Source organism: Mus caroli, chromosome 8, assembly GCF_900094665.2.
Source record: "Mus caroli chromosome 8, CAROLI_EIJ_v1.1, whole genome shotgun sequence".
In the NCBI taxonomy this organism is placed as follows: domain Eukaryota; kingdom Metazoa; phylum Chordata; class Mammalia; order Rodentia; family Muridae; genus Mus; species Mus caroli.
In genome coordinates this window covers 76,746,525-76,758,527 of record NC_034577.1, presented here as the reverse complement: position 1 = coordinate 76,758,527, position 12,003 = coordinate 76,746,525, and the positions used below count along the sequence as shown (strand labels likewise).

Here is a 12,003-nt window from a genome sequence, read left to right as displayed (position 1 = left end):
CCTGCCTCAGCCTCCCAAGTGCTGGGATTAAAGACATGTGCCACCACGCCCAGCATTTTTTATTCTTTTTTTTTTTTTTTTTTAAGATTTATTTATTTATTTATTATATGTAAGTACACTGTAGCTGTCTTCAGACAGACCAGAAGAGGGGGTCAGACCTCATTACGGATGGTTGTGAGCCACCATGTGGTTGCTGGGATTTGAACTCTGGACCTTCGGAAGAGCAGTCGGGTGCTCTTACCCACTGAGCCACCTCACCAGCCCTTTTATTCTTAATACTGAAGAGAATATATATGATAACAAATTAATTTTTGGTGATTCCCCAATGGTAGGGTTCAAAAACCAAGGCCTTGAGCCCTTTGTTGATATATACATATTAACTATAGTGTGTATTATTAATATATTAATATTAGTATATATTGATGTAAGTATATATTAATATATAAATAGTACTTGAGTTGAAGGAAGTAATAGATTAATTTTAGCTTTCTAATTAAAAAGTAGACACTTTTAGTTTTAAACTAGAAAAGAATTATAATTGCAAGTAATGTTTTAAACAAAACACTAGAATATTGCCAAGATTCTAAATTATTTCATGAATATTGAATTAGATTATAGTTTAGAAACATCAGTGTCAAAGCTTTAAAGTGAGATTTCTCCAGTTGACAAGACAGGCACATCCCCTGAGTTTAAAAAGCTAGTACAAGGAAGCAAGCAGCCAGATTTCTAGCAGCTTTCAACATCTCTTATGTGCGCCCTTAAAAAGCCACACACAGTTTTATAACTTCTAAACATTCATGCTATTAATTTTCATGGAGTTCTTGTTCACTGGCTGGAAAATTACTCAACTATTTTGGGTATGTTATATTTGTCAGTTTTCTGATATTTTCGTGTGCATTTTTGGTTTCCCTTTCATTTTAAAAGCAATGCACTGTTTTTCCATATATGTCACATCCAGTAAGCATGTGTGCTGTGGGTGTGTGATCTGTTTACCATTAGAGTGTTATTTTAGGCAGATACATTCTAAGACCTGTAGTAGATGCCTGAAATTTCAGACAATGGTAAACCTATCTGTACTGTGTTTTTGCATATGTATGCACTTATAATGAAATTTGTAAATTAGGCATAAGCAATTAGAACGATGTCTTGTGAATGAGCAATTCCTGAAAAGACTCTGCACAAAGGCTGATTGATTGAACCTTGAGGGATGTGGTATGGATGGAATGTTACAGGCCCAGTTACCACTCGAGCTATCTTTAGTCCACAGACAGCCAGTCCCTGCCTCTCTCTGTGTCACACCTAAATCTGAAGAGATAAAACACTTTTGAGATGAACTAACTTAGAACCTTGGTTTTCCACCAATCAAAAGGCTAACGGATTTATCAGACAGCATCTGAGACCTATAGCAAAGGTTTTTGTGCTTTGCTGTAGCGTCCAACTTAATGTTCCACCAATGTACTTGGAAAGAGCTTTGATCTATGACTCTTTGTTCTGTTATATAAAAACTTCATGGAATTCCTTTCATGTTGGAACATAGAATTTGGGATAACCTAGATCTGTTCCTAGGCCTTGGTTACTCATATTTAGATCCAGAATTAGCTCTCTTACTCCTTTTGATGTAAGTGCTGTGTTTTTGCATTGACAACCTTAATCTCTTTCTAAATATCCTTCTCGCTGACCTTGGGTGACTAAAACCTCAGAAAGCAAAAATAATGAGACTTCTATAAATGAGTTTTCTTTACTGGTTTTTCCCAATCCTTTTTTCTTTTTTTTTTTTTTGTTTTTTGTTTTTGTTTTTTGTTTTCTTTTTTTGGGTATCATTTAATTTTTTTTTTTACTTTTTTATTTTATATGTTTTTTTTGGTCCTGGACGATTTCAAGTCCAAATTCTTGTTTGCAGATTATAGCAGTGTTACCATTTTTATAACTAATAGGATTTTCTCCTCACCCACAAGGATTTACTGAATGTCTGTTTTGTGCTAGACATGGTCTAGCAGTCACCACTAATATGACATTGAACAAATGTACAGCGGACCCCTTTTTTCTTTTTTCCTTTAAAATATACAACCTAAATAATATTTGTCAAAGAATGAATTGATAAATAATAAGTCCTAGTAAACAATACTTTTGAATTTTTTCCATTAAAAACTTAAAGGTTTAGCGCTAGAATTAAATTATTATTATCTTAATGTTAAATGAAATTTAATGGGTGTCTATTGCAGTTTTATAACCCCCCCCCCCCCAGAGCTGTAATTCAATGAGACTAACATTATTCAGGTTGTTCAGCCTGCCTGAAGTGTCTTTTTATAGGATCTGGTTGCAGTGTTTTGTTTTAAATTTCTGGGACAGAAGTTGAGAGGAGCATTCCATTTTTAACCAGGACTTTAGAGTGATTAGCTTAGACATAGGAACGTGTCTTGAGTGGGACTCATTAAAGGAAATCATTTATCAGTTGAATTAGAAAGTGTGCACCTGGGTCTCAAAGCCAATTTTACCTGCTAATTATGGAAAGAGGCTTATATGATATTATTTTATTCTTATTTTTCTTTTTTTTTTTTTGGTTTTTCGAGACAGGGTTTCTCTGTGTAGCCCTGGCTGTCCTGGCACTCACTTTGTAGACCAGGCTGGCCTCGAACTCAGAAATCCGCCTGCCTCTGCCTCCCGAGTGCTGGGATTAAAGGCGTGCGCCACCACGCCCGGCTATTCTTATTTTTCATTTGGTAGTGTTAAATGTTGAACTCAGTCAGGATTGTGTATATACCAGGCAGGTATCTTACCGCTGAGCTATTACATGCCTAACTTTTTAATTTTTTGAGTGTCTGACCTTGAATTGATTTAGGCCCAGGCAGGCCTTGAAGTCTTGGTCTCCCTGGCTCAGCCTTCTGTTCTAGGAGTGTAAGTCATATCAGGTCCTGCCCTTCTCCTCTTCCTTTTTAACTAATTAGCTAATTAGTTAATTGTGTATGTGTGTACAGCTGCTCCCATGTATGTATAGAGAATAGACTCTTGAGAGTTGGCTTCCTCCTGCCTCTTACCTGGTGTTGAACTTAGATCATTAAACCTGCAAGCCATCTTGTACACCTGATTGTTGTCTTTTAAGTGAAAATTAAAGATTCTGTGTTGAGCTTGTAATCTCAGCACGTGGGAGATAGAGGCAGAAGAATCAAGAAATCAAGGTTAGCTTTTGCTAAACAACAAGGCCAGTTTGGGCCACAGGAGACCCTGACTCAGTAAGGCAAAGCCAGGGCAGCTGAGTGAAGGGGTTTGAATGCAAGCTTTACAACTTGAGTTTGAAATGGAGTAAAAGCAGGGGAAAGAATGGACTCCCCAGTGCCCCATTTACCTCCTACACACCATAATAATAATAATAATAATAATAATAATAATAATAATAATAATATCTCTTAAAGTGAAAAATCCAGTGTTCAGGGCTTTAATGCAAATATAGGACTGTTTTCCCTCCTATCTGTTATTAGCCCTCAGTTGTATGAATTCTACTCGAGTGATCAGTAGTTGTTTGGGTCCATTCCTGCTTTCTTCCTTTTGTGACTCGTAGCTCATCTACCTTTGCAGCGTCCATTCTCAGTATTCCAGTGGAGCCTCACAATCTTCTGTTTGTTTTAAATTTGCTATAAACTGCAGTGTTAACAGTTTAGGAACCGTTGTCTTTTGTCATAGCTAATCTCCCCTGGCCTGATCTGTTAAGGTTTTCTGTTGGGCACTCCTATCTGCACACACTTACATTGCATTTAGTATTTATGACACTGGCACCACAGATATTCAGGTGTTGTAAGCACTAGGAAGATGTGAGTCCTTGTGAAATGATAACTGTCACAGGCAGAGGTCTCAGTCTAACCCGAGGCTCTTCAGCAGTCATTCACCAGGACGCCCTTGAAGTCCTGCGGAGCTTAACAATGGAGGAAGAGTCATCTAGTGTTTCTTTTTTCCCTGCAGATTCCTGTTGCGTGTAAATCATGTCCCTGTGGTTACATATTTATTAGCAGAAAACTACTAAATGCAAAACATTCAGAGAAATCACCGCCGTCTACAGGTAATTGTGAAAATTAAACACAGCAGCTCTTGAAAATCATCTTGTGACATCGGTTCATTTCACTTAAATGTTAACTCCCTTATTATATTGGGAGTAGGTCATACGGTTTTAATTTTATTTTTATCTACTTAAAATTGTACTTAAAAACATTAAAAATAGCTCAATAAGAATGATAATTGATGTTGGGTTAGTGGAGGACAGCCTCTAGTCTATCATTTTATTGGCTCTGACATGTGGGCACCAGTCTGTCAGCACCATCTCCCTGCTGTCCTGTCCCCCACTGCTGCTCCTCCTTACTGTCCTGTTAGTAGAGTCACAGTGCCCAAGGTCTTTGGCCTCTGTTCTCAAACAAAGTAGTTCACATTTACCTTCTCGCCTCTCTTGCTTAGTGTTCCTTATATGGGTAGTATGGCTATGCCTCCAGTTACCACTTCACCTTTTGGTGGGCCACTGTCTTTATTTTTGTTTCCTTTCACAATGCTAGTAAAATCTGTAATAACTTTGAAGTTTTTTGTTTGTTTGTTTTTCAAGATTATAATTATATCATTTCCCCCTTCCCTTTCCTCCCATGACTACCTCCCTGTACAGTCCCTTCTCTTTCTCAAATGGCTGACCTCTTTTTTTAAATTATTGGTGTGTGTGTGTGTGTGTGTGTGTGTGAGAGAGAGAGAGAGAGAGAGAGAGAAAGAGAGAGAGAGAGAGAGCCCCTAAATATATAAGTACAACCTGCTGAGTCCCGTGAGGTTAGTTGTGTGTGTGTTTTCAGGGCTGACTGTGTGATACCAGATAGTTAGTTGGTGTGCCCCTCCTGGAGGGATACCGTTTCTCTCAATATTCCTTAGCTTTGCATTGAGGCCACATGAATTCCCTTTCCATGTGAGCACATCTATTGGTTTCATCCCTAGTCAATTCTTATTTAGGCAAGCTGTGTTGGTGAGACTTCATGGGGATGGTTTTCTGACATTTCTAAGAGATACACTCTCACAGCAGATTTCCTGTCCCTCTGACCCTTAGACTCTTTCTGTCCCCCTTTCCTCAATGATCCCAACTCTAAGGTGCAGGACTGGCTTTGAACATGTATCATTTGGACCTGGCTCCCACAATTCTGCATTTTAATTGGTTGTGGTTTCTGCAATGGTTTCTATCTGTTGTAAAGAGAAGGGTTTGATGAAGGGTAAAGGTTTTTTTTTTTAGTGTCCTGAAAAATGTAACTCGGTTCAGTATGATCGGAATTTTTATTGTTATTCACAGTTTCCTGCCTGAGAATACTTAGAAAATAGTTTTGCTTAGACTCGTTTCTTTCCTGTTAATGTAGACAACTTGGATTTATTCAGTAGGCATATTTATTAAAAGATAAAACTAGAGCAGTGAGGTCAAAGGAAGAGTAAGTTGGTCTGGTGGTGCCTGCCTTTAATCCCAGCATTCAGGGAGGCAAAGGTGGGCAGATGTCTGTGACTTCAAGTCAGCCAAAGCTACATAGCAGACCCTGTCTCAAAAATTAATAAGTAAGAGTAACTTGTATAAGCATTGCTTATTTCATGATTGCTGTCATGAAATGTACAGTCTCATGAGTGGGAGGTAGACAGTGAACAGATAAATGGAAAATAGCCACCTTATGACAAATGCTTTCTAGAAATTTGAAATGAGGTGTATCCTGTAATGTGACTGGAGGCCACCTTTGTTTTTACTCCCTTCTAAGGAAAGGATACTTATGCTGAGCCTGAGTAGGAGGCAGGGGTAGCTGTGATAACAAGGGGAGCATTCTTGGGAGATAAAGAGGGTAGATAGAGTCAGGCCAGGGAGAGGGCTCAGTGGGGAAAGACGATGGATGAGTAAGCCTGAAGACATGAACTCACCCCCAGAACCGTGGGCAGGCCGGAGAGAACTCATCCATCCATAGGTTGTCCTCTGGCCTCCGTGAGACCAAATTGGGTTATCTGAGACTCTATTTTTTTATTTTTTTAAAGGAGATAGATAGTCTTCCTGGGAATGGACCCGAGGATGTCCTCTGGTCTCTTTTTGTGCACATACATGTATTCACACACATAGACATAAACATATATGTGCACAAATACACACATGGGATTTAAAAAAAAACAGAGTTATCTTGGTAATCCATAGTGTATAAGGAATTTTAAGAGGTGCATTTGAAAAATGTAATTGATGCATAATAATATATGTAAATATTTATGAGGCATAACACAAGCATTTGAATCATATATGTAATGTATATGTCAGGGCTATTAGCATTTGCATTTCCTCAAACACTTATTATTTCCGGTGTGGGAGCTTTCAGATTCTTTTAGTTATTGGAAATCTGTTGTAAGTTATTATAGACTGAAGTTACCAAACTAGCTATTGAATGCTAAAATTAATTCTTTCAGTCAAAATTTATCTTGGTGCATGTTACTTAACCTAATTTTATTCCTTTGCTTCGTGTCTTCCCATAACCACTTTCTGGAAACACGAGTGACAACATTGTTCTGTCCTTTGCTTATTTCATTTAATGTAATGATCTAGGTGAAGATTAATCTTCATTGTCAGTTTTATTGGACTTAAAGTCACCTAGGAAACATGTCTCCGGGCATGTCTGAAGGGTTTTCCAGAGAGGTTTAGCTGAGGAGAAAAGACCCACCCTGAATGTGGGCGGCACAGTTCTGTTGGGGTGGGGTCCTAGACTACAGGAAAGAAGGGGAGCTGACAACGTGTGCCCTCTCTGCTTCCTTACTGCAGGGCCCAGGCTCTGTGCTGCAGCAAGAAAAGCAACTATCTCTTCTTCTAGCCTGCCACCTTCCTACGGACGTTAGTTTTAGTAGCTGAATAATATTCATGCATGGTAGGGTGCGGCTGCGTGTCTGTATCTGTTTCTTAATCTCTCTCTCTCTCTCTCTCTTTCTCTTTCTGTGTGTGTGTGTGTGTGGAGAGAGAGAGAGAGTCTTTTCTATACCAGTTTATATATTGATGAACAGTTGGACGAAAGTCATGGTTGAGTACTGTTGGAGTAAACCAGTAGCTCAGACAATTCTTTTGTGTTCATTTTATTTGCTTTGTATGAGTAATCTAGTACTGGAGTCATTGCATTGTATATAATGCTGCTAACCTGCTAAAAATCTATGTACTGTTTTCAGTTGTAGTTATACTATGTTTTTATGAACATATCAAAATATGTATGCTGAAAACAAAGACATAACTCTTTATCTAAAAAGTAGAGAGAATTTATTCTGACGCCAAATATGAGATGGCCCAGGAACACAGATTTAGGTTACCTCACATTCCTTGGTTCAAAATGGTAACAGCTTGTTGAAATTTAAAAAGTAACAGAGGGCTGGTGAGATGGCTCAGTGGGTAAGAGCACCCGACTGCTCTTCCAAAGGTCCAGAGTTCAAATCCCAGCAACCACATGGTGGCTCACAACCATCCGTAACAAGATCTGGCGCCCTCTTCTGGAGTGTCTGANGACAGCTACAGTGTACTTACATATATAATAAATAAATAAATCTAAAAAAGAAAAAAAATAAAAAGTAACAGAACAAAAGAGTTACAAATTAGGCACTTTTCAAATACATTAGTGGAAAGGACCTCAGGTGGGTTGAAGTGAAGTAGGGAAAGCTCTGCTGTAGATCCCTGATGCTATTTGATGCTTAGTGCAAACTAATAGGCCATTAATGAAGTCCAAAAGACTTTGCTGTTAGCCAGAAGGATAAAAAGATAGCTCAGGGGCTGGAGAGATGGCTCAGCAGTTAAGAGCATCAACTGCTTTTCCAGAGGTCCTGAGTTCAATTCCCAGCATCCCCATGGTGGTTCACAGCATCTGTAATGGTATCTGATGCCCCCTTCTCGTATGCCTGAAGAGAGCAATAGTGTACTCATATACAGAAAACAAATAAATAAAATTAAAAAAAAAGAGAGATAGCTCAGGATAAATCGTAATTAGGATAAATCGTAACTAGGCTGTGGACCTAAACCTTCTCCTCTCTCCACAGTCAGTGAAGTTCTAGACAGTTAATCTGCCCTGCACAGTGTTCACTGAAAAGCATGGAGTCTCACCCCCTGAGCCATCTCACCAGCCCCGGGTTGTTTTTTGTTTTTTGTTTCTTGTTTTTTTGTTTTGTTTTGTTTTGTTTTCTAGACAGGGTTTCTCTGTATAGCCCTGGCTGTCCTGGAACTCACTTTGTAATGTAGACCAGGCTGGACTCAAACTCAGAAATCCTCCTGTCTCTGCCTCCAGAGTGCTGGGATTAAGGGCGTGTGCCACCATGCTCAGCTTGGCCCCAATCATTTCTTAACATACCTTTATTTATAATACATATCTCTTCTTTTCACTAAAATTAATTTTAAACTTTTAATAATTTCTTGCTTTATATAACAGATCATTTATATGTATTTTTATTCCCAGTTCTGAGGGCTGGCATCAAAGGTATGTGCCACAATGTAACAGTGCTTTAAAATGTTTTTTTTTTTTTTTAAACGGGGCTGTTGAATTGGCTCAGCGATTAAGAGCACTAACTGTTCTTCTGAAGGTCCAGCAACCACATGGTGGCTCACAACCACCTGTAATGGGATCTGACTCCCTCTTCTGGTGTGTCTGAAGACAGCTACAGTGTACTTAGATATAATAATACATCTTTGGGCTGGAGTGAGAGGTCCTGGAGCAAACGGGGCCTGAGCGAGCAGAGGTCTTAAAAATTTAATTCCCAACAACCCCATGAAGGCTCACAACCATCTGTACAGCTACAGTGCACTCACATACATAAAAATAAATCTGAAAACACACAGATACACACACACAAACAAAACCTGACACTTTCCTGCGCATGTGCCTCTGCCCCGGCAGCCTGGCTGGCGCACTGGCAGGCAATGGCGGACCTGTTTTTATCTTGTGGAGACTCTGACTCAGAACTCCACAATCTCTCCACTCAGTTCCCTAGGTTCCTACTGGCAGGCTGCTACCACGCCAACCCCACACCAACCCCACGCTTCAGATCCCCCTGGCCTTTATGGAGCACCCCTGGCAAACTCACACTTTGCCACCTTACCTTCTTCTCTTGAACCCAGACAAGTCTCAGTGTGAAGGAAAACACAACACAAACTTAGTTTAGAAACAACGGTAACTCAATCTCTGGGTACAACAACTAAAACCTAAGCTTGTGAGCCTTATTAAATCTGATTCCTCCTGATTTCCTACCAGAAATTCTAGCAGCTACATCTTCCCCCTCTGCTGCCCCCTTCCAAAAGGACCTCTCTCCTGCTTCCTCTCTTCCTCAGTCCAACCTACTTACCCAGTGATTGGCTTCTTTATTCATTAGGGGATTGGTTCACAAGAAGCCACCTGAGCATGTGACTCATTCCTCATAACATAAAATAACAAAATTAACATAAAAATACAAGTAGCAAGCCGGGCCTGGTGGCGCACGCCTTTAATCCCAGCACTTGTGAGGCAGAGGCAGGTGGATTTCTGAGTTCGAGGCCAGCCTGCTCTACAAAGTGAGTTCCAGGACAGCCAAGGCTATACAGAGAAACCCTGTCTCAAAAAAACCCCAAAAACCCCCCCAAAAACAAAAAAAACCCAAAATACAAGCAGCACAGAGCCATCCCCAACATAATAATAATTTTAAAAAATGTTTTGTGCAGGAACCTAGAACCTTAGGCAATTATTCTTTGACTTATTCCAAATGGGATGTGTTTTGCAGGGTTTTTGTTTGTTTGTTTTTGAATGAAATAGATAAGTATTTAAGAATAAGTAAGAGAGATGGCTCAGCAGTTGAGAGCACTGGCTACTCTTCAGAGGACCTGGATTAAATTCTAGCATCCATAAGAAACACCTGTAACTCTGGTTCCAAGGGCCTCAACACCATCTTCTGGCCTCTGGGGCCACTGTATGCATGCAGTGCATAGAAACAAGTGAAGGCAAAACACATGTACCCATAAGATAATAATCTCAAAATGGTATTAATTGAGGATTTCATTTCTAAGTTGAACTGTTGACCTAGAGTTTAAAAAGTGCAGTTGCAGGGGTAGAAATGTAGATTAGTGGGAGAATGCCTGGCTTGCAGACACAGGCCTGGGGCTTAATGCCTATCACTGCTGTTTTAAAAGTTTGTTACTATTTTGTGTATATGTCTGTGTGCTGGCACCCATGTGCTACATTGAGCATGGAGGTCAAATGGTAGTTCTCAGGAGTCTGTGCAGGGATGACACTCAGATTGTTGGGTTTGTGCAGCAAACATCTTTACCCACAGAGCACCCCACCCCCAACAACTTTTCATTTAAACTTGAAATTGAGGATATTACAATGTACCCTCTGCTGGCCTAGAACAGGATGGTCCCAGTCTTCCAAGTGCTAACATTTATAGTCCTTTACCTACATCTAATGCTGAAGATATTTCTCTAAAAGAGGAATTAAAGAAAGCTCTGTGTTTCTTCAAGCTGTGAATCTGTACTACACCTACATTTACTTGCTCATGTGTGGGGAATGCATGTTATGACATGCATGTTGGAGGCGGGGTAAAACAACATGCCAAAATCGGTTCTTTCCCTTTACCATGTGGGTTCCAGGGATCAAAGTATTGTTCCCTACTGAGCCATCTCACCCTTCCTGGAGGAGTTATGAATCAGCTATTTATCCAGTTACCATGATTAAGGGAAGTATTAATTAACTCAGCTTGTTCTATATCTTTACTTTCCAGATGTAGATTCTCATTAGAGGTATCATTTTACAGTTAAGTACTGGCTGGATCTTTTTTTCCTATCCAGAATTTTAACTTTAAAACCTGTAGAAGAAAATATAAACAAGCCGGGCAGTGGTGGCGCAAGCCTTTAATCCCAGCACTTGGGAGGCAGAGGCAGGCGGATTTCTGAGTTCGAGGCCAGCCTGGTCTACAAAGTGAGTCCCAGGACAGCCAGGGCTACACAGAGAAACCCTATCTCAAAGCTCCCCCCCCCCCAAAAAAAAAAGAAAATATAAACAAATTCTAAATCAGGTTGAGTCTATAGACTTCCTTTAAAGGTGAGAAAAAATACTGGAGACAGTTAACTGAGAGCTGACTAATGCTTGTCTCCTTTCAGTGGGGAGATGTCGCAGCTGAGCTCAGTCCAGTGACCACCGGGTTTTTTATTGAGAGAAGGATTAAATGTGTAAACCACAACTTTTCATATTACTCATGAACAAGCAAAGGCAAAGAAAAAAATGTTAAGATGATAAATTCACCTTAATGAGAGAGAGATCCAGCACTCAGGAGGCCTAGTCAGGAAGATTTGTAGCTGTAGGCTCGCCTGGGCTGGCTACACAGACAGAGATTCTACTTCATCCCTGGCCTCTAAGAACAGTATCAGGGGTCCCTTTTTTGTGGGTTCTTAGTCTTGTTAATTAATTTAAAAGCAGACCCAGAAGCAAGTTCCAAGCCTATTTTTATTACTGTTTGAGAGGAAAAGCATGGCAGGCAGGAGGAAGGAGACGGCTGAGAGGAAGACGCAACTGTGGGGCTTTTGGGGCCAAGAAAGTGAGCAGGTTCAACAGTGGAGGGTGTCAGGCAGCTGCACAGAGGATCAGGGATTGGAGGAAGTGAGCGGGCATGTTCAGAATGCCAGGGAGGGCAACATGGTTAGGATTGTGGCTGGCATGGGAAAAGCGACATAAAGGGTAAGGAAAGGTTACACTTTTTGAGCTGGAACTCAGTAAACTGAGCAGGCTGGAGGTGAAGGTGTGCTAGTGACTGCCTGGAGAGAGAGAGGGCCGTCTGAGAAGTTTAACTGCATGATCTCCATGATCTCACTAAGAGCATAACGACTCTTCCTATTTCCTTAGGAAATCGGAAAAAAAAAAAAAAAAGACATGATCTTACAATGTAACTCTGATTGAGCCAGAGTTCATTTTGTAGACAGACATGGTCTTACAATGTAACTCTGATTGAGCCAGAGTTCATTTTGTAGACAGACATGATCTTACAATGTAA

At 40.2% G+C, this 12,003-nt stretch overlaps 1 protein-coding gene across 1 annotated transcript in view; it reads left to right on the top strand.

Moving 5' to 3' along the window:
* Positions 1 to 12,003, top strand: part of C8H16orf87 (chromosome 8 C16orf87 homolog) — a 26,915-nt gene that overhangs the window by 2,896 nt on the left and 12,016 nt on the right. The window contains exon 2 of the mRNA XM_021170536.2: positions 3,955 to 4,051. Coding sequence (XP_021026195.1) covers positions 3,955 to 4,051 — 97 coding nt within the window. The remainder of the gene's footprint in view (positions 1 to 3,954; positions 4,052 to 12,003) is intronic.